Here is a 21,518-nt window from a genome sequence, read left to right as displayed (position 1 = left end):
TTCCCTGCAAGATGAGTAATTTGCCACCAGTTTCTCCATATACTTTTGGATAACTTTACCAGCTTATACAGAGAGCTGCTCTATGCAATGTTACGCTGTACACTATATATGACAAATTGCCTGTTCAACTGCAAAATCAACAGAAAGCTGGTCATTGATAACAGTGAATCATAAGTCAGACTATCCACAAAAAAATTATTCAGTCAGCATTCCCTTTTTAAGGGGAACGTTGCAACTTACTGAATAGAGCTAGCAACATGAAGAGTGCAAACGTAGGCTGCTCTCACCAAAATTAGGAGGATTTAAAGAAGTTTGAGGATGGGGAAAACAAGAAATACTGATAAAATTTTGACACCAAGAAACCCCAGGAGTAGGTAGCTTACTTCTTTAGAACTTCCATATCATAGAGGTGGCAGAAGAAGGTGAAAAAAAAAGTTTAATATCCAGGCTTAATAGAAACACAATTTTTTCTGGTCATGATGCCAGGTTGGGAATACCAACTGTTAACAAGTCAGCTCTCTCCAGCACTTCTCAGCTTTGTCTCAGCTTTGAAGTAGTGACTGTTATTTGGATGTACGGACATGCTGCATCTCAAGTGAAGGTCAGCAGCCAGGATTAACTGATGATATAAGCAGGAGTGTGAAATTGGATAATCAAGAAACTGTGCTGAACAACAGACTTTAAAAATGTTAACACTTCATAGAATCAGATCTCAAGCAGGAGGTCTCTCAATCTAGAGAGATATACCCATACTCATCAGCAGAAGCGCAAGTGGGTGCAGAGGCATGCACACAAAGCGAGAATGGAAGGAGTAGAATACAAAGCTACCCTAGGGCAGCTTAGCCCCCTCTTGGGGCTGCTGAGGGTGACACACACATGTTAGATCAGATGAAATGATACTGGTTCATGCCTGGACTAATCCACAGCTCCATTTCCAACGCATCAATATCACAGATGCTCCAGCACTACAGTCCTTGTATGAGATTTTATTTTGTCATTGTCACATTAGTTGTAAAACCATAGAAAAAATAAGAAAAGTTTAAGGTACCTTTTCTACAGAAATGTTAATAGTTACAAGAAGAGTTTATCTAGCTTTATTGATCACAGAAGTTTCACAATAAAATCAGGAGTTTGATTTTCCATGAGAAGGCATTCTAATTTAAGATGTCTGGCTTGACATTCATTCAGCACAAAATGAAATAAAAGATAGTGACATATTTTAGAGAAGCAAATGGAATTAGCAAAGCATTTTGTTTTTTGTTTTTGTTTTTCCAGATCTCTTTAATATCTTCATCAATGATCTGGACGAGGGCATTGAGTGCACCCTCAGTAAGTTTGCAGATGACACCAAGCTATGAGCATGTGTCGATCTGCTCGAGGGTAGGAAAGCTCTGCAGGAGGATCTGGATAGGCTGCACCGATGGGCTGAGGTCAACTGCATGAAGTTCAACAAAGCCAAGTGCCGGGTCCTCCACCTGGGATGCAATAACCCCAAGCAGAGCTACAGGCTGGGAGATGAGTGGTTGGAGAGCTGCCTGGCAGAGAAGAACCTGGGAGTGTTGGTTGATAGTCGGCTGAATATGAGCCAGCAGTGTGCTCAGGTGGCCAAGAAGGCCAGCAGCATCCTGGCTTGTATCAGAAACACTGTGACCAGCAGGGCTAGGGAGGTGATCGTCCCCCTGTACTCGGCTCTGGTGAGGCCGCACCTCGAGTACTGTGTTCAGTTTTGGGCCCCTCGCTACAAGAAGGACATGGAGGTGCTTGAGCGGGTCCAGAGAAGGGCGACGAAGCTGGTGAGGGGCCTGGAGAACAAGTCCTACGTGGAGTGGCTGAGGGAGCTGGGCTTGTTCAGCCTGGAGAAAAGGAGGCTCAGGGGTGACCTTATTGCTCTCTACAGATAACCTTAAAGGAGGCTGTAGTGAGGTGGGGGTTGGCCTGTTCTCCCACGTGCCTGGTGACAGGACGAGGGGGAATGGGCTTAAGTTGCACCAGGGGAGTTTTAGGTTAGATGATAGGAAAAACTTCTTTACCGAAAGGGTTGTTAGGCATTGGAACAGGCTGCCCAGGGAGGTGGTGGAGTCACCATCCCTGGAAGTCTTTAAAAGACGTTTAGATGAAGAGCTTAGGGATATGGTTTAGTGGGGACTGTTAGTGTTAGGTCAGAGGTTGGACTCGATGCTCTGGAGGTCTCTTCCAACCTAGAAATTCTGTGAATTAAAACTCTGCAGGAAAGCACTAAAGTATCTTCAAAACAGCAGAATTTGGGCTCCAAATACTATTACTACTGACTTCTTGAGAGGTCTGGTCTCTATATGTTTTGTATGGTCACATCAGTGTGAGTTTACACACACAGAAGTTTTCAGGATTGCTAAGTACAGGATAAATACAACACCACAGTTTAAAACACAGGCACAACCTATTACCTGCAAGCATAATGGATAAACTGGCAGATCAATTCTGTTTTCGAGTGGCCAATGACCACTTTTCACAAACACAGCTGTGACTGTTTCTAACATGCTCTAGAATATCCTCAGGATAGCCAATCAGGCAACACCAAACAGAGCTCAAGGAACACGCAGCTCTAGGTTTAGGGAACAAATATTTAAGTTTGTAAATAAATCTCAGTATAGTGTTGTAATCTCTTAAACAATTCTGGATGAAGTTCTGCCACAGGACAGCATTGCCAGTGGTATTCAGACCTTTGCAGAAAGAACAAAACCAAAACCTAAATGGATTTCAGGATCATTGTGGCTTACTGTCAACTTCAGCGGCAAAACAGATGGGGTTCTTCTGTTATTTTGTACAGACAGACATGCACACGGAGGCAGGTATACAATGTGTACATATAATTTTTGTCAGCATTCGAGAGAAAAGTATCTTACTGATTTAAGATTTACAGAATGAAAGGTCTGTTGAATGGAGGGTTTCTTTCCTTCTCAAAAACCTGGAGCTGTTTGTTGTTGTTTGTTTTTTTTTGTTTGTTTGTTTTGTTAGAGGGTATTGCTGTGACTTTTTAAGCCAAGCTTACAAGTGTTTTAATTCAAGGTGTATAAAATAGTTCTGCATAACATTGTTCAAGAAGGCCAGCAGGTTACGTAGTAAACATGCCTCTAGGGCTAGTTAATTTACTTCCACCGAAATCAGAAAGAAGTGAGAATACCTGAAGTGTCATCCTATAATCAAGCCAACTCTAGCTGGTCACTTGCCTCTATTAGAGCAATACTTAGAATAAGGAGAATTGTTATTATGTGAACAAAAAGCAACCCAGGATATCTTAACCTCTGAAGCAAAGATATTTGGGGTGAGTTTAGTATCCTTTTTAAGTCCTTTCCATGATACAGAAGCTTAGATTTGAAGGTCAGTAGCAAAACTAGCTGTTATTTTAAAAATACAACATCAGGTAGGAATACTTATATTCTGAGTCTCCCTTCCATGGATACTTTCACTGCTATGATAGCTGGATGTTTCAGACAGTCTCCAGGATCTCCCAACAGTAAGAGTGTATGCAGCTACACTCCTCTCTTTTATTTAAAGATTAACCTGCTGCTGCACATCACAAGTAAGGGCTGTGCAAAGAGCTATGAGCTGAGCAGTCCTCAGAAGTACCAAAACCTCTACTATTGCTCCTGTACTCTAGGGCTGAGGAGATCATCTTTGCATCTATTTAACAAGCACGGATTACCTCATTCTGTTAAACACACACACACAAAAAAGCAGCCCCTCCTTCACATATATTTCCTGTCCTATAGGCAGAGAAGGATCCCTTCTCACAGAATAAAGGGACATACGTAGAAGGCTTAGTCTCCCCTATTTTCCTACAGGACAGCATTAGAGCCTGCTATTATGATTAGGCCCCAGATATAGCCTCATGCTGCTGAACTTCACTTGAGATGCAGCATGTCCATACATCCAAATAACTGTTTGATACCAAGAATAAATCTAAACATTAAAATAATAAAAATAAATACAATCAAACAACATCAGCTTCCTATTCAATTTAATACAAATATCCTACCCCTTTCGAATTACATACATTGTTCCATTCAGAGTATGATTCTGCACTACTGAACAAATAAATAAAAATATGTATAAACTGAACATGTAAGAATAGCTTCAGTTTAAAAAGCAAAATAAAGCTTTTCATCCTGAACTAACTAAATACCAGGGAGTGCCGACTCTGAAGTTTTCCAAGGTAACTGAGTACCATCCCTGCAGACTCAATGTTAGAGCTCCCACAGTCTTACAATGTTGGATTTACTGCTGTTGCTATGGTCAACTTTGGCCAGTGAGTAAGAGGAGACAAACACAATTTCAGAAGAGCAACATGCAGCCTAAGAGGAAAACAGAAGAAAATGCACCCACAGAATGTCAAGTGGCATTCGAGGAGTTATTTTGAGTTACAGATGTATCTAGCAACAGCCAATCTTTGTTTTTTTTTTTTACATGAGTATAATTTTTGTTGGTGAAACTATTAAGTGGCTATTATTATTTTTTAATTCCCTCTTTCCCCTCGATATTTACTGGTGCTTAGTCAGGCTTTTCTTCTGCCATGACCATTCTGAAGAACAGACAGTTTCCAACTTATGAGAAACTAATTACATCGCCATAACCTAAATCTTTAGAAATGCACTTTTCCCAGTCTAACCTTTCAAGACTGCACAAATTAATCAGGAATTCTGGTTAGAATATGAAAAAGGTATATATGAATGTCAATTTTCCAAGTCACTGTCCCCATCTCTTTCAGAATTAAGTCCTTACTGTAACAACAATGATGCATGGAACAACACAATAAAGAAGTATGAAGAGTATTTTAAAAGGTTACACTAGAAACAAAAATGGGAAAAAATAAGGAAATTTACTCAAATTAGGAAATGCTATGCTGCCAAAATCTTTGCTAACTTTGGTTCTACATTCTTATTACACTGTGTAGTTACAGCCCAATAGGCTATCAAAAACTTTCTCCTAGAAGATGAAGTCTAGGGAAGCAATCCAATTCCAAATGCTTTACTACCAAATGCAGACTAGTGCCAGACATACTCCATAAAGCAAGCCTTATCTAACGCAGGATTTATGCATCTCTAAATTAGGCACTGCAAAATCTAGCTCACAGGCATTGGCCTCCCAAGTGATATAAAGCTTTCAGGGTAAGGCACCTGGAGATGTACGTTAAGTTCTGGACTCTCTATACCATGCATGGGATAGTCAGGCACCCCAGAGCACTATACAAAAAAAAAAAAAAAAAAAACATTAACCTAGAACTAGTCAGTAGGAGGGGAAGAAAAAAAAAAAGCACTGAAAGAGCAACAAGGTTCAACAACTCTTTTCCAGATTCCAAGCAGACTCAGGACCACAAGACCAGAGTTTCACAGTTCCCTCTCAAATGAAGGTGTTAAAGGGATGCTTTGGAACACGTTTTAACATCTGAAAAATGGAGGAAATAGTAATGTTTAGGCTCACATTTAACAGAGCAGAGAGACAGTGAAGAGTTGAGAATACAAGCTTATGCTATCTGGACAGTTTCTACATGGATTGACTGTTCCAAATAGCTCAACAACAGATTAGTTGTAAAAATACCAAGGCAGTCCTAAGAACATGGCGGAATGTCCTGTAGCATGGCTCTATCTCTGAGCTAACTGGCCTAGCTGTAATGTACAAGGCAGTACTGGTGCATGTGCTTTCTTTCTGGTCCACTGACTTCCGTCTCTGGAAGTTTAAACAGAGGCAATAAACTCTGCTGTACAGACTGCTCAATAGCTCCCCATTCCTGGAGAGCGAAGAAGCCTTTCAACATAGTCAGAATGCATCCTAACTATTAAGTTCCATCTCACACTCATCATGTTTTACAAGAACATGACAACAGGCACAGATTACTTTGAAAGTATACCCAAAACACATCAACAGAACTCAGACACTGCTGGATCTTTGACAATCCAGAGAACTGCACAGCATGCAATGCAATATACCCTTGGTACTATTTGGAGATGCAAAACATGATCTCGTCACTGGTCAACAGCTGCTCTTTCTGCTGTGGAGTACTCATTTGAGAGGAGGAAGGCTTTGTTGCCCACAATGGAGAGGAGAAGTTCAGTATTGTCTACAAACACAACAGTTTTGAATAATTTCAATATAAAGAGTCATATGTAGTTTACACAAAGGAAAAAGGTCATGAAACATTCAATAAGCCCTTACATTTCGTTTCCACTAGTGGTGAATACGAAGTGGAATCTCAGTTACGTCAAGTCCCATATAAGGATTACAAATTTACAAGCCAACACTGAAAACGATTAGATATTTCAAAACAAACGCCCAGCTCTTTCAGAACCTTTCATTCAGAAAGGTGTTTTTTGTTTGTTTGTTTTTTGTGTTTTTTTTTTACTATCATCTTTTGCTATTTAAAAAGTCTTTCTAGTAGTAAGGACAATTTTACTGCCTAATCATGGAAGTCCTATCTAAAAAGACTGACAGTGCAAAGTTGCTGAACTGCATAAAAACAATTGCTTACATGAGCTTCAGCGCCCAAAAGTAAAGATGACACCAATATAAAAAGAAATTTTACAAAGAACTTCCGGGCAATCCTAGAACTAAAGGCCAGCAAGTCTTACTTCCACAGAAAGCAAATTGGTAGATATTACAGCGGAGGAGAACATAAAAAGACATGCCAATAAACAGGACAAAGAGACAGAGAGCTGATGTGGCTCTTGCAGAGGGATGTCATGACACAATCTATTGAGTTCCGTCAAGAGTCAGCTAGTATGCAGACAAGCATGACCTAGTTGATATAGTGTACTTTGCTTTTTAAAAGTCTTTTGATAGAATCCCTCAAAGTCCTTAAAATTAGTTAGTCTTTCACACAGTATTGGGGAACATCCTCCTGCAAGTAACTAACTACAAATCAAAGGGTAAAGTAAAAAAGTGATGGCTTTTTACGGTGGGTAGATGCTATCAGTGAGCACTTCTGTTCTGCAATCTGTGCTTTTTAACACATCCCTAATGGAAAGGAAGAATCAGTAAGGTATTTCCATTAAGTCGTTTTGCACTGCCTACAATCTACGTGTTCCTCAGTCCCCGCAAACCAAAGCTCTGCACAAGCACAGAACTATTAATAAATACATGTGCCTATATAAAAATGTGTTTCAAACTACAGGTATGGCCTGCTTGCCATTCTTACTGGCCACTGAATCTGAGTCCCCATCAATCCCACAGTTGATCACAAGAGCGTAGGGATTTCCCTGAACTCTTCAAATTTATTCAACATTTGAATGACTTGTTTTAAACCCACTGAACAATCTTGGGGTCTAAATGAAAATTCACACTATTACTTTGTTCTTGAAACAGAAGAGAGATTTTGTAACATTGCATCACCTGCTAGTTACTCACCTCACTCAGTTTGTAGTTTTTGCTAACCTTACAGTACTTGCACAGCTCTACCTAGGAAATGCACTATCATTCCTGTAAAAAAACATGGCTTTCCAAGCAGCTCAGCTGCACTGGGTACCACCATATCTCGGTATTTTTCTGAAAATGTTAAATGGCTTTCAGCTCATGAACACCAGAATTCCTGAGAAGCAATTCCATTCCAGTTTTATCTTTTTAACTTGTTAATCTACTGAGTAGAAACATGAAGTAATAATTTCCCACCACTGACTATTTCTATGAAGAAATAACAAAGAAATAAGTAATAACACTGTAGAGAGTGACAACTCAAAACTACTACAGAACCAAAAAGAAAGTTACTCTAGATATTTTAATATTTAAAACTATATTTTTTTGGAGTTGTTTATATTTGATTTTAAAACTTGAAATACTTTTTCAACTAACTTTTTAAGAAGGCAGTATTAAATGTTAAACCAAGATCACACAGTTTATTCAGGCTCTGGGAACACTGGTGCATCTCCAAAACAAATTTACATAGAGCTTTGTCCACGATGATAACTGTGAGAGCTGGTTTATTTTTATAGACTGTTACTAAAGCACTGGTGGACTAAAAATAAGTTCTGTCAAACAATGATGCTGTATTGTCAAAACCTTTAACAAACAAATACTTTTCATGGATCATCCAAATCAGGGGAGTGAAAATAAACTGTTATTTTTGAGAAATAAAAAATGAAGACTTGGTATAGATAAAGATTCAGAAACACCTAGAGCTGTTAAGACGCTGGACAGGGGTGAGGAGGTACAAATGTTTAAACGACCTTAGGTTCTAATGATATATAGCATACATGTAAGGTTCACTAGTCCACGGTTTTCTAGATTGGCTGTGGAAGGCTTTTTGTCATTTGTAATCATGAGACTGTGTGCCCTCCATAGGGGCTGCCTCTCTTTCAACTCTAATGAATTTCTGAATAACCTCATTTTCACTTTCTCTGCTCTTCTGAAGCTCAGTGTCCATGTGCTAAGTGTTACTAACCTGGCTGTTCTTAGGACATCAAACACAAGCAGTCAGTGATCTCTGCTGAACAGTCTCTACTTGTGTCTTAAATTAGCTCTCACTTGTGATTTACCACCACTGACACAAACCCACCTTCTTGAGCTTTTCTTCAGCAAGATCAGTATGACATGTATTTAAGTTTTCCATAAATGGCTGCCATAAATGAGAATGTTCTCATGGTGCAGTTGCACCAGGTTACAGGTGAGCACCTGCAATCTGGCATCTTAGCTGTACTGGATCTTTCCTTACTCTCAACTGTCAATTGTTGAGGAATTCAGCTTTCCTCCCTTGATCTGAGGACTGATATTGCAGCCTACTGGTATATTTTTATGCCTTTCTTTGTATTCACTTATGTTGGTCTTGTGTCCTCTCTACTCAGAATTTCCGAATTTCTAGGTATTATGGAACTTCTCAGACACACCACCACTCCACAGAGCCTCAATTGCATGGGGCTTTTTTAGCAGTATATAAAGCCACATTTGCCTTCTCATTGCATTACATTTCTGTAATTTTTCAAGGTTCCTTCTCTTTTAAGGAAGAAATCCTGTATTTTTTTTTCCTGAAACACTGCACTGATTCAAAGGCATGCATGGGTTGTTTTCACTTAACAACCTTACCTAGCACTGTGTTGATTTTACTTTGTGTTCTTATTATAGAATATATATATAATATATATAATATATAGAATAGAATATATAGAATGGGATACAAGCGTTAGCTTGTATCCCATTCTTTACTGGACATACGGATATTTTTTGCACAAAAAATACCTGCATCTTCCAAAAATGCCCCTGTTCAAGTTTGTGTATTTCTTGTCTCCTATTTCTTTCCTCAGACCCTATTTTTTTTCCTTCCCAAAATCTTATTCCCTTATTCCCATTTGTACATGTGTGCTAGCATTCCCAAATGACTTTTGGAGACAGAACACCAGTCTGTATGTGTAGACACTCCACTTTCATCAAAAGAACCCATGGTGACTGAAAAAAATTAAATCTACCTTTCAGATATGCTCAAACACTGAATTATTCTTGTCCAGGCTGGGCCTCCAGACTGGAAGGAATATTTCTGAGAAAGACTACTGAACTTCCAAATAAAAAGTTTAATAAAAAGATCCCTGGATCCCTGGATCTTTTACCTCCACCACTTGTGTCAAAGGAAACAAATCCTCAAAGATCAAATTCCAGTTGACTCAAAGTGATGACTTGACTACACCTGCACCTCTAGGACCCCAATTACCTTTTCCTACACCCTCATGTTCATTTCCCATAGATGAAGAATCTCTCAGGCATTCCCTCCTACTGCCTGCACAGGCAAGAACAGTTCAACAAATTGCTCTGTTGGTTAAAATGTAAAGCCAGCAGGAGACTCTAAGCCAAGTGCACAACCCACCAACATGTACCAACATATAACACCACTGCTTACAAGTCATCCACCAAAACGGTGAATGTGTTAGTTTTAGAAAGAAAATAAGTAAACGAGCAAACAACAGCCCTCAGTAAATCAAAACCCACACTCAAGAATGGAGAAAGGAAGAACAAGACATCTGAAGACCATGCTGTATACTCAAATTATCTGGAAGCACGGTAAGTTTTTCCTATTGTTTCTAACTGACCTAATACACTAATGGCATAGAAAGAGAGTCACATACATTCTATGGCAACAAACCACTGAACATGCAAATATACCTATGAACTATTTCAAATTCATATTCAACTATAAGCAGTGATGAGAGCAAAATGCCAGTCAAGTAAGTCTTATGAGTATTCCATAAATATAATTCTATCAGTCACTTGAATGATCGTGGAAGCCCGTGGCTTTTCAAATACAGCTTTACTATTGCAGAAAGACACGCATCATAATAGATTTTGTATAGTGTGTGGGTTTGCTAAAGTCCTTACAGTTCACTTGAGATGTGTCTGTTTCTCAGCTGTTCCTAATCATATTACCAGCTGCACAAAGCATTTGCAGGCATTTCACAGCCATGTAGTTATCTTCCCTGGTAAAATAAAAATCTTAGTTCAAACTACAAAAGTCCGTTGGATCAGAAGTTATCCATCCAGATAAACAATATCTGCTTTTTTCCAACTTATTTTTCAAAAAAAAAAAAAAAAAAAAAAAAGAATTTACAAGCAATAAAACAAAGTTAAAGAAAATCAAAGACTGCAAAAAAACAAACAAAAAAACACTGAAAATCTGTGCAATTTTAATTAGGCTTTTCTGTGCATGTTTTATGATGGAGTTTCTGAATACACAATCACAACCAGGACAATAACTTACAAGAGATCCCCACTTTTTTTTTGCAGCAAACAATGCTCTGAAAGTAAATTAGCATTGCATGTGAAAAGGAAATGCTGCCTACAGCCCTTTGTTGCAGAATTTAGAAGCTGCACAATGAAGATGGCAGGAAGTTACGGACAAGAAAGGACAGCCCTACAGATGACGCAGTTACAAGCTGCACTTGCAAACTGGTTTTATCCCTACTACTGATGCAACCCACTGGGGATGCCAGGAAACTGCGTACCTGTGTAACAACTACCCTGAGATCATAGGACACTGCCAATCTGCAGAATTATTTTGCACATGAATTAGAGCTATGCTTGGAATAGGAGGGGCTGTCATAGATGGTAATGTGAGGAAAAAAAATGACTAGGTTAGTGTCTCCAAATAACTGCCAAAAATGGATAGTTACATTTGTCTGCTTTCTATGACTCAGTTCATCCCGGTAGAAAATACCCTAATCTTCTTATTTATTTTGTAAAGAATAGAAAAAGAGATTTTTTGAATGTAACTATTCATGTAGTAAAATGAATTTGGTCTCTGTTGATACTGTTCAGGGCTATCCTCTTTTAATGTCTTTGCCTATAGCTATGTAATTCTGGCAGCTGCCAGTCATGGCATAAAGCAGAGATAGTTGGGGCAACACCAGGAACCTGCTGGCTCAACTTACATAGTTACCACTCTTGTACCTTTTCAAAGATTTTTATCTCTTGAAGTTGCATTATGACCCAAGTGCAACTCATAGCCTTCTGCAGCTACCTCTCTACTGCAGCTCTTTCACAATCATAGATAAGACAGCCTCCCACCCCACCCAACCAGAGAAAAAGTTATTAACGTTTAGGAGACAAAACCACATGGGACTAATATTCCGTTAGTCCTCACCTCATTTTGTGGAACAATAGCAAAAGGCTGGATGACAGCTGCCAGTGGGATGTGAGTCTGTTTGGCCATATCTGAAGATGTTGGGAAGCAGTAGGTAGTACATCGGATATAACGAGGGCTGGCATGGCCTAGAACACCCAACAAAGCATGCACAGTTAAAGACTGATAAAAGGAATCCGCCTGTCCTAAACACAAACAAGAAAAACAACAACAAAACAACAAGAGCATATGCTAAGTTAAATGCATGCTTTTTGTTCTCCCATGGAAGCTTCCGCCCATCTCATATATCAACCCACTGCCTCCCCCTGTAGGCAAACCTTTTCTTGCTGTTCAAGTTTAATGCAGAGATTTAAAAGTATAAAGAAAAAAAAAGCACAATTATTTGCAATGAGAATCTCAATAGAGATTTATTTGAAAATATCCATATCTGAGCTGTTAAAAGGAAATAATATGGATGAAATCCCCAGTGAGAATGTCAACATTGTACATAACAAAATGCAGCAAACTGATACTTACTGCCAAGACCATGCTAATGAGCTAGCTCTAATTCAGAAGGTAGGATACCAGTGGTAGCATGACCAGGCTCATATATCCTGCAAGATACAGTGTGCTACAATCACTACCCCATTTCTTGTAGCACACTTAGCTCAGTTCCCTCAATGAGGGACTGTGTTCTGCACGGCAGACAAGTGCACTGGAAGTCCAAGGCAGTTCAGAAACTGCCTTCTTCTGTTCTTTTTTTTTTTTTTTTTTTAAGCAAACAAACTCAGTTTCTTGAGAGGAATTTCTTTGTTCATTAGAACTGCATAACTGCATTATCCCATTCTCAGATAATGTCCAAAAATCTTGATGTGTTTGTATGTTTTGTATAGCTTATCCAAGCACTGATCAATTAATGCTGGACTAAATGATACCGTCAGTTTTATCTATATTAAAGTATCAAGTCTGCTGTCAAGAGCACGGAATATGGTACTTACAGGGTCTAGGCTGAAGCAATTGGAGGTCCACTAGTCAAATGAAAACACTAAGCCAACTAGACAGGCCCATACTATGTCCCTATGGTTTGAATAGCATTTTCCAAAATTCTTATCTTAAAACACAACAATGATAGAGTCAGTGCTTTTTATAGTGTCCATCTTTTAAAATTTCAAAAGAATCTGAAGAGGGCCTTTTAGTTGAAAATGTTGAAAAAAATTACGTTAAGAGAAGTTCTGTCAATTATGCACATCACTTTAAATTTCAGCAAGGATAAGAAAGATAAGGGCAAAGTGATCTCACGACTTTCATTAGAATTAACCAAAAGTTTAAGAATTCAGTTCTCCCCCCAATGCTCCCCCTCCCACACACACCTGGAAGCAATTTTCCCATTTTATGTCCAATTTAGAGTAAGAAACACCATTTTTAGGTGATAAATGTGAGAATTTAGTCATACATACACATTATTTCATTTCCCCCAAAGCAGTAACAAGGACAGTTACCTTGATCTTGGATTATGCAGTCTGTAGTGACGAGAGGAGGAACCTGTCCTCTTGTGTTTGTAGCATATATCTGTCCTCCCCTAGAAGCTTTGTCATTTTCAATTACTTGAATCTGATGAATAAGAAGCAAGAACAGTGTAAGAAAGATTGGCCATGCATTCAGCTACATCCACAAAGAGTTATACCTTATATAGAGGTGCCATAAACCCATCACATACAAACTTCTAGGATAGTTAAGAACTTTAAAACTATTCAGACACAGCTGAGCAGTGTAACTCACAGCTACAATTGTCTGTTGGATCTCTACAGAGGTAACACTACACATAGGGGTTGACCAGACCTATGTAGAGTGAACAAGGGAGTTCTTCAAAGCATGTTGACTGCTGGAGTCAGACATTTTCAGGAGAGTCTAGCCAGCAAACTGAATAGAGCGGTTGTGTAAATAAGCCTTGTTACTGAATCTGGCCTTCCAAGCTCTGAGATCAAACTTAAGTGCAAACAGGTTGCATCACTTTACTCTGATGTCACATATACCAGGTTATCTTTTGTATGGCCATAATTGTGCCAGATGCTGTTCTTCATAAGTGAATGTGTGGGTAATTTATCTGATTGCAATAGTGGGAAGGGTTGGCCCTCAATTCCCCCTCACTAGGCTCTGTGTACAGGATGGTTAAAAAGTGAATGACAACCTACGGAGAGTACCACCTTCCTAGCTGAGCTATATTTCAGCACTGCAATTTAGAAGGCAGGCTTTTCTTGAGGATTGAAATTGCTACCTGGCCATGAGGTAGTATGCCAACCCTGGAACTCAGTGTTTTAATTCCCTGAGTCATACTACCATGTTGTGAGCTTCCTCCTAGAAAAAAAAAAAGTGAAGGAGAACAATCACAGAAAACTTCTGGTGTAGCTGCTCTAATCATGTGCAGGTTTATTCTGGTTGAAGACTAGTGAATTATTTTCATGAAATGCTCATGAAGCTGGCTTTACTACTTAATAAATTACCTTTGTGTACACTGTCTATACTGTCGCTTCTACAGTCCCTCATGCTTAAGTTTGATACTTTTCAGGGTGCAACTGAAGTTATATAAAAGGGTATATCGGTCCACAGCATAAACTGGATCACTGAGACAATACCACTATTCCTTCTCATCCTCAAAGGAGTTATATTTTCAGTAACCCATTTTAGTGTGTAGTCTAACAGCTGTGAGGAAGAGGAAGGAGGCAGGGATTTTTTGAAACTGCCTTTGCCACTGCTGCTGGTATCCCATGCAACTGTATCTTTACACTGCACGTGAATTTCTAATAATAGCTGTGGAACTTCAGAAGCCTCTGCTGAAAAGCAAACAGAAGAAAACCAAAATTAGTCAGCATGGAGTCTATTGATCATTGTCCAAGACGTATTTCCTAACACACTGGAATTCATCTATGGCCTGTAACACCTTCATTCTCCTTCAATTTTTTTTATTGCAATTTAAAAACAGAATACATTCCTCAGAGTTTGTTATACCTTCTGCTTGATTACTTTTCCCTGCCTGCTTGGCTTGTATACTTATCACTAACTCTTGGATTAGAAGGGAAAAAGGCTTTGTTCTACAAAGGTTTGCTGGCTGAAGGAAGCAAACCACTTTCAAGACTTAGCTCTGCAAAGGATCAATACACCATGGTATTCCACAGTTCACTGACCTAAATATATCATTGTTCTTGGAAATAATTGTTGACAAAGCCCAGATGCTAGTTTTTATAGATGTTGTCAACCTCTAACATATGTAAGAAAATACATATCAACAATGGCTACAGATAAATTTACTTCTTATCTGGCAACACTACTGTAATTGTATAGTGTAAATATAACAAGAGAAATACACATGATCATACTTACTCCTCATTCTGAGTTAGCTTTTTGCCCTCTGCAGACATTGACCCAGATCATGTTTCTTTTAAACATGTTGTTTTGATCCTCTCTGTACTGCTAAAACAAACCTTTTAACTTATTTTAACATCACTGTCATAGTCAAGGCTGTTTATTCTACATATGTAATTTAAACAACACGTCAGTCCATGCTTTTATGCCAGTCCTCCCGCTCCCCTGATGCCTTTTTTTTTCCCCTAAGTGTATTATACAAGATGATTTTGTACTTCCTACATAAAAAGCACCATACTGAGACACTAAGAATGGTCAGCCTATTCAGGGCACTATTACCTACATTTGCTAATTATACAGAAATTCACTTCAGGTGGTTTTTTTGTGTGTGTGTTGTGTTGTTTTTTTTTGTTTGTTTTTTGTTTTTTTAAAACCACAATGGTGGCAATTGCAGTTGTTACATTAACTTCTAAATGGTTACCAAAAAAGCATTTTTCCAATATATTTTCAGTAAAAACATCACTGAATAAAACAAAGGAAAATCCCAATATAAGGAAGTAAAGCTACACCCAACTGAACAGGATCAGGATTTTACACCAGTGATTTTCTTCCCTCCCAGTAAAACACACTTTCCTGCACAGTAGTACTGCTTCAGCAGAGGAATTGGAGATTCCTTCCCCCAGACAAGCTTACAGTGTGGTAGTTAATGCATGTAAGTAGAGAGTCCTGTGTCAAAGCTACAACATAGCCTGCTTCAACAATCCTGACTCTGCAAAGACCTTTTCATGTGTTTGGCTGATTGCCAAAACCTGCATCAGTGTGCTTTCCCCATGAGCACATTTCCCCCCCCCTACGTTGATCAGCTGTTTCCAATAAAAAAACCACAAGTTAAATAGTGCCTGCATCTGACAAGGAATTCCTTTGGGTAATAATTAGACTACTTCATTCACGAAAGACTGACAATCCATATCTTGTTTTATTTTTCCTCTAACACAACTCTAAGAAGAATAGGCTTTTTCTACCAGTGCACATTCAGGCAGGCTTTAACAACTGAGCCTTCTGAACCTGTAGGAAGCTTAAGCATTACGTATATCCTGAGCTACTGAAATCCTTACAAGGATGGAAAGATGCTCAAGCAAATAGTTCTGGTTGCCTGAGGAACTCCTGCAAACAGTGACACGGCTTTTGAGCATGGGTCTTCTCAGCTTTTCCATGTTTGCAATTTTAGAGTTCACATACCTGTGCTCTGCACCAGTCCTACTTTTTTTAACAGTCTACCTGTTACTAAGTTTAAGCCTTGGATCTTTCTGGAGTGGAAAGGAAAGGTGACCAGCTGCACAGAATGCAAGTAATCCCTCAGTACTCCTTACTGTCATAATGAGAACCATGTTGAGAATTCCTATTAATGTACTCTGAGTCATGCGTACATCCCATGTCAGCTAACATTATAAAGCCTCTTCAGTTCTAAACCCAGTACTGTACTCAGTTATTCCAAACTGACAACACAAAGTAAAAAGCCCATGTAGTTAAAAGACCATAAGAAAATTGCAACATAACCTGTAAAACAAGCCATGTAAATGCAATGGCATTAAATAGAGCAGAAATTTACTTTCATAAAACATTAGTACCATGTTACTTACTGGACTTGGAATAGAGTCAGGATCAAGTTTCTTCTGTTGTAGACCAGAGAACTGTGCTGGACCTCCAGGAAAGGCACCAGGATAAGACAGCTGAGATCCTGCCATCTGAGGTCCATAGTTTGCTGTACAGTTACAAATGACCATTGATATAAAGTATTTAAGCTCTGTTATCAATTTTAACATCAGTTTTTGCCATGCAAATCATTCTTCTGCTAAATGCAACTTCTCCTTCCTTTCTGTTTTCAGCAAGTACAAGAAATGGGTTATTTTAGCTCATGCAGCCTGTATTTTAAAGGTAAGCTTAAAACTAGGCATGACAACTCTAGTTCCAAAACTTTTCCATTTTATTTTTTGAGCATAATTAAAGTTTTTGCTATTATATAGCATAGTAGGATTGCTGGTAAAGGTTATTACAGCTACTCAAGCCAGGCCTTTCACAGAATGGCTCTTGTTGGAATGGACCTTAAAGTCCATCCAGTTCCAACCCCTCTGCCATAGGCAGGGACTCCACCCACTAGATCAGGGTGCCCAGGTCCTCATCCAACCTAGCCTTAGACACCTCCAGGGAAGGAGCATCCACAGATTCTCTGGGTAATCTGTTCCAGTGCCTCACCACCTACAGAGTGAAGAATTTCCTTTTAATCTGTATCTTAGCTCTTTTAGTTCAAAATCATTCCTCTTTGTCCTATCACTATCTTCCTTTATAAGAAGTTGCTCCCCATCTTTTTGTAAGCCCCCTTTTAAGTACTGAAAGGCCGCAACGTGGTCTCCCTGGAGCCTTCTCCAGGCTGCAGACCCAGCTCTCTCAGCCTTTCTTCACAGCAGAGGTGCTGCTCCAGCCCTCTGATTATCCTCATGGCCCTCCTCTGGACCAGCTGTAACAGATCCACATTAAACCACTCTTGTGCTGGGGGCCCAGACCTGGATGCAGCACCCAAGCTGCATCAGGGCAGAGCAGAGGGGGACAATTCCTTCCCTTAATCTGCTCGCCTCACCTCTGCTGATGTGGCCCAGGATGCAGTTGCCATTCTGGGCTGCAAGCGCATACTGAAGGTTCATGTTGAGCTTTTCATCCACCAGAAACCCCAAGCCCTCGACAGGGCTGCTCTCAGTTAGTTCTTACCCCAGTCTGTGCTCATGTCTGAGATTGCCCCAACCCAGGTGCAGCACCTTGCACTTAGACTTGTTGAACCTCATTAGGTTCATGTGGGCCAACTTCTCAAGTTTGTCTAGGTCCTTTTGGATTGCATCCCTTCCTTCTGGTGTATCAACTGCACCACTCAGGTTGGTGTCATCTGCAAACTTGCTGTGGGTGCACTGAATCCCATTATGTCACTGATAAAGACAATAAATAGCACCCGTCCCAAGATGGACCCCTGAGGGACGCCACTTGTCAACGACCTCCATCTGGACCATGTAGCCACTGACTGCCACTCTCTGGGTGTGACTTCCAAGCCAGCTCCTTATCCACTGAATGGTTCACCCTTCAAATGCATCTCTCTCCAATTCAGAGATCAGGATGTCATGTGAGACTGTGTCAAAGGCCTTACAGAAGTCCAGTTAAATGACATTGGTCAGTCTTCCCTTGTCAGCTCATGAAATCACACCATCACAGAAGGCCATCAGATTGGTCAGGCAGGATTTGCCCTTGGTGAAGCTGTGCTGGCTGTCTCAGACAGCTCCTTGTCTTGCATGTGCCTCGACACTGCTTCCAGGAGGATCTGTTCCATGAACTTTGTCCCAAATACAGAGTCGAGGCTCCGTAAGTGAGGCATGTAATTCCCTGGGTCCTCCTTTCTGTCCTTTTTTACAAAGGAGAGTGATGGTTCCCTTTCTCCAGTCACCAGGAACTTCACCTGACTGCCAGGACTTTTCACACATGACAGGACTTTTCACACATGGCTTGGCAATGACATCAGCCAGTTCCCTCAGGACCCTGGGATGCACAGCACCAGGCCCCATAGACTCGTACCTGTTCAGTTCCATCAGGTGGTCTTGAACCTGCTCTTTGCTTACAGTGGAAGGGACTCTGCTCCCCCAGCCTCTGCCTAGAGGTTCAGGAATTCAAGAGATGCATGTGGGAACCCTGACTAGCAGTGAAAACTGAAGCAAAATTTTTGTTAAATATCTCAGCCTTCTCCATGTCCCTTGTTATCAGTTCTCCCTTCTCATTTATCAGGGTGTTACGCTCTTCTTGGCCTTTCTTTTCTGGCCAGTGTACCTTCAGAATCCCTTAATATCTACATTAATTTATTAATAATCCCTTTAACATCTTTAATAGGTTCATCTGCAGTGGTGAGCACCAGGCCCAGTAACACTTCTCAGGTTGGGTTGCCTAATACCTGGACAAGTAAGTTATCCTCAGTCTCCTGGATCACTTACAGCCTGCTGTGTGGCTTTTCCAGCAGAATTCTGGGTGGTTGAAGCAGCCACCCATCAGGACAGGTGCCTGTGTGCATGATGCAGCTGAAGCAGGAAGGCCTCATCAACAGGCTCTCCTTGATCAGCAGCCTGTGGGAGACCCCAACCACAAGGTGTCCTTTATGGATCTGGTCCTTCACCTTTACCCACACGCTTTCAGCCTGTCTGTGGCTGTTTCTCAGAGCTAGCTCTGTGCAATCTATCCATTTCTCAACATCCTTTCCCCTCCTTCCCCGCCTGTCTCTTCAGTAAAACTTGTAGCTCTTGATTCCAGTGTTCCAGTTGCACCAGTGAGAACCTCCTTACTAACAACAGTCGCTGCAAACAAGCCTAGTTAGTTTGACAATTAAAAAGCCAGCTGTTTTACTTACTTGTAACAGGTAAGAAAGCACATTCTTTGTATTCAATTACAAATCTTTATTGCTATAGTAAAGAGGAGTATCTAAAAAGGAGTACCACTCCTTTCTGTAATGTTATGCCTTTACCCAATACTAAACAAACATTGTTTCTGACATAAATTAATCTCCTTTTTCTTGTTAAGTTCTCAATAGAACAATGAACTTTTGAGCAAAACGATATCCTGCCTTGAATGTACTGACAGGCAATAACAACTTCCATTCTACAAAAAGGCAATTAAATTTTCATTTTTCCAAGGCAACAGATCATCACCCGTGAGTGGTCACAGTTCCACCAGTGATTCTCAATATATTTGTTTTTCAATTAGATACCAAACATCATTCTTTACCTTGCTGAGGATGATATCCAGGCCCTGGAGGCTGTCCTGGAAGTTGTTGCAAGTTAGGATTCAGAGGGCCACATCCAGGGATCCCATCTTGCCTGGCCATAGTTGGCAATGAAGGTTGAGCACAAAGGCCACTGAAATTATTTGCTGGTGGAGGAACCCGTGATCCAGGTGGCAAAGCCGTTTGCTGCTGTGTCGGAGGTGTTGGCTGTGGAAGCTGAAAAGATGCTGGATGCCCAGAAGATGTGTGAGAGCTCGGAGTAGCGCCAGGACCTGAGCAAGAAGTTATTTATCAAATGAGTCAAAAATGACAACCTACTATGAAAGACATTCTATTTTTACTTCATATATTTGTAACATACAGGAAATATTGAGTTACATAACGACATGCTTCATAAAGCAGATTCTAAATGTCTGTTCATAAAACAAGTCAGACCTCACAGTTTAAGTATGAACTGGTTCAGATGTTCAATTTTATTTCTTTCAGCTCTATTTTCAATAAAACCCTACAGCTGGGGTGGGTGGGGAAAGGGAGAAGGAGGCCAGCCTTCAGCAATTCTTGATTAGAGTACACATATCAAAAGCTAATAGTGATTTATAATATTTAAATTCTTAATGTGAAACAACATTCCTTTTGGCTTAATAATCAATTTCTCTTATGTATTTTTTTTTGTTAGTTAGATCTTCCCATTTTACTATGACAAACTAAACGGAAGTTAAACCCACTCACTTCAAAACCAGAAGATGGTTGTAAAATAGATGATGTTGAAAGATGAAATGTGGAGTTATTTAGCACACACTGGTGAAGGATAGTTTGTTCCATGTAAAATCCAGATTCCAATTAAAATTCAGAGGACCCTGAAAGTGGTTTTCTTTTTGAGACTTAAAATCTGTAAATGCTCTTTACTTTACAAAACCTGAATTTTTAGTCAATCATCCCCCAGTAGACCTACGGAAAATTAATTTTCAAGAATGCTAAAAAAAAAAATAGCAAATTGGGTTTGGAGCAAAAGGACTAATGCTAATAAACAAATACTAAAGTGTATCTTCTGTCAGACTTGTGAACTAAAAGAAGTGTTACATGCAAAATCACGCTCAGGTTCTCTACTGGTACACACTAACATTGCTCCAGCAGAATAATAAGCCATGAATTTGAGGGCTCGGTCAAGTTACACCAACTTTGCCTTACCTCTAAGCAAAAATCAGAAGAATAAAACCCAACACAGGGGCATAACTGTAAAGACACCCTTCAGACCACTGAAGACATGGTATCTCAACATTCCCGCATGTAACAAGATAAGCAAGAACATTATATAATTGTTGCTGGAGGCAATATAATGAAGGCAGGAAGAAAAGCAATACTTTTTGCTCTAAATAATATGAGTTGCTGCATATGAAGTGCTGAAATTGCTGAATATGAAGTGCTGCCATAGAGGTGCTGGGCCACAGTTCATCCCGTAAAGAACTATCTGACTTAATTGTGTACTTGCAGTTCAGTACACCAAGGCTGAATTCAAGTCAAAATTATTTTTTCTAAGGTGAAGAAGCAAGTTTCACAAGCCGTTGTGCAAATGGAAGGTCAGACCCCTGGCAGTTACACAACTTTCATTAAACTCAAGTTAGTAACTTGTCAAGTCAGAGAAGGAACAATGATATAACATCAGTGCAGCCTGAACTGAAACGTTCATCTTTTCACATATCTTATGATGATATCAGCCACTAAAGTGATCTTAGTTTAGCAAACTTGTCCTCATAAAAGCCCTGCCACAGAGAAACAAGGTGCTAACTA

The 21,518-nt window shown here is 39.9% G+C and overlaps 1 protein-coding gene across 6 annotated transcripts in view; it reads right to left on the bottom strand.

The window, feature by feature from the left end:
• Window positions 1-21,518, bottom strand: part of LOC101797052 (protein transport protein Sec24D) — a 57,483-nt gene that overhangs the window by 25,554 nt on the left and 10,411 nt on the right. For all 6 annotated transcript variants that reach the window (XM_038178983.2, XM_038178985.2, XM_072036819.1 and 3 more), the window contains 4 exons: window positions 19,733-20,002; window positions 16,567-16,688; window positions 13,066-13,177; window positions 11,588-11,715 (listed from right to left, as the gene is read on the bottom strand). In XM_038178983.2, coding sequence (XP_038034911.2) covers window positions 11,588-11,715; window positions 13,066-13,177; window positions 16,567-16,688; window positions 19,733-20,002 — 632 coding nt within the window. The remainder of the gene's footprint in view (window positions 1-11,587; window positions 11,716-13,065; window positions 13,178-16,566; window positions 16,689-19,732; window positions 20,003-21,518) is intronic.

This window comes from Anas platyrhynchos, chromosome 4 (assembly GCF_047663525.1).
Source record: "Anas platyrhynchos isolate ZD024472 breed Pekin duck chromosome 4, IASCAAS_PekinDuck_T2T, whole genome shotgun sequence".
In the NCBI taxonomy this organism is placed as follows: Eukaryota; Metazoa; Chordata; class Aves; order Anseriformes; family Anatidae; genus Anas; species Anas platyrhynchos.
This window is presented reverse-complemented; position numbering and strand designations above follow the sequence as displayed.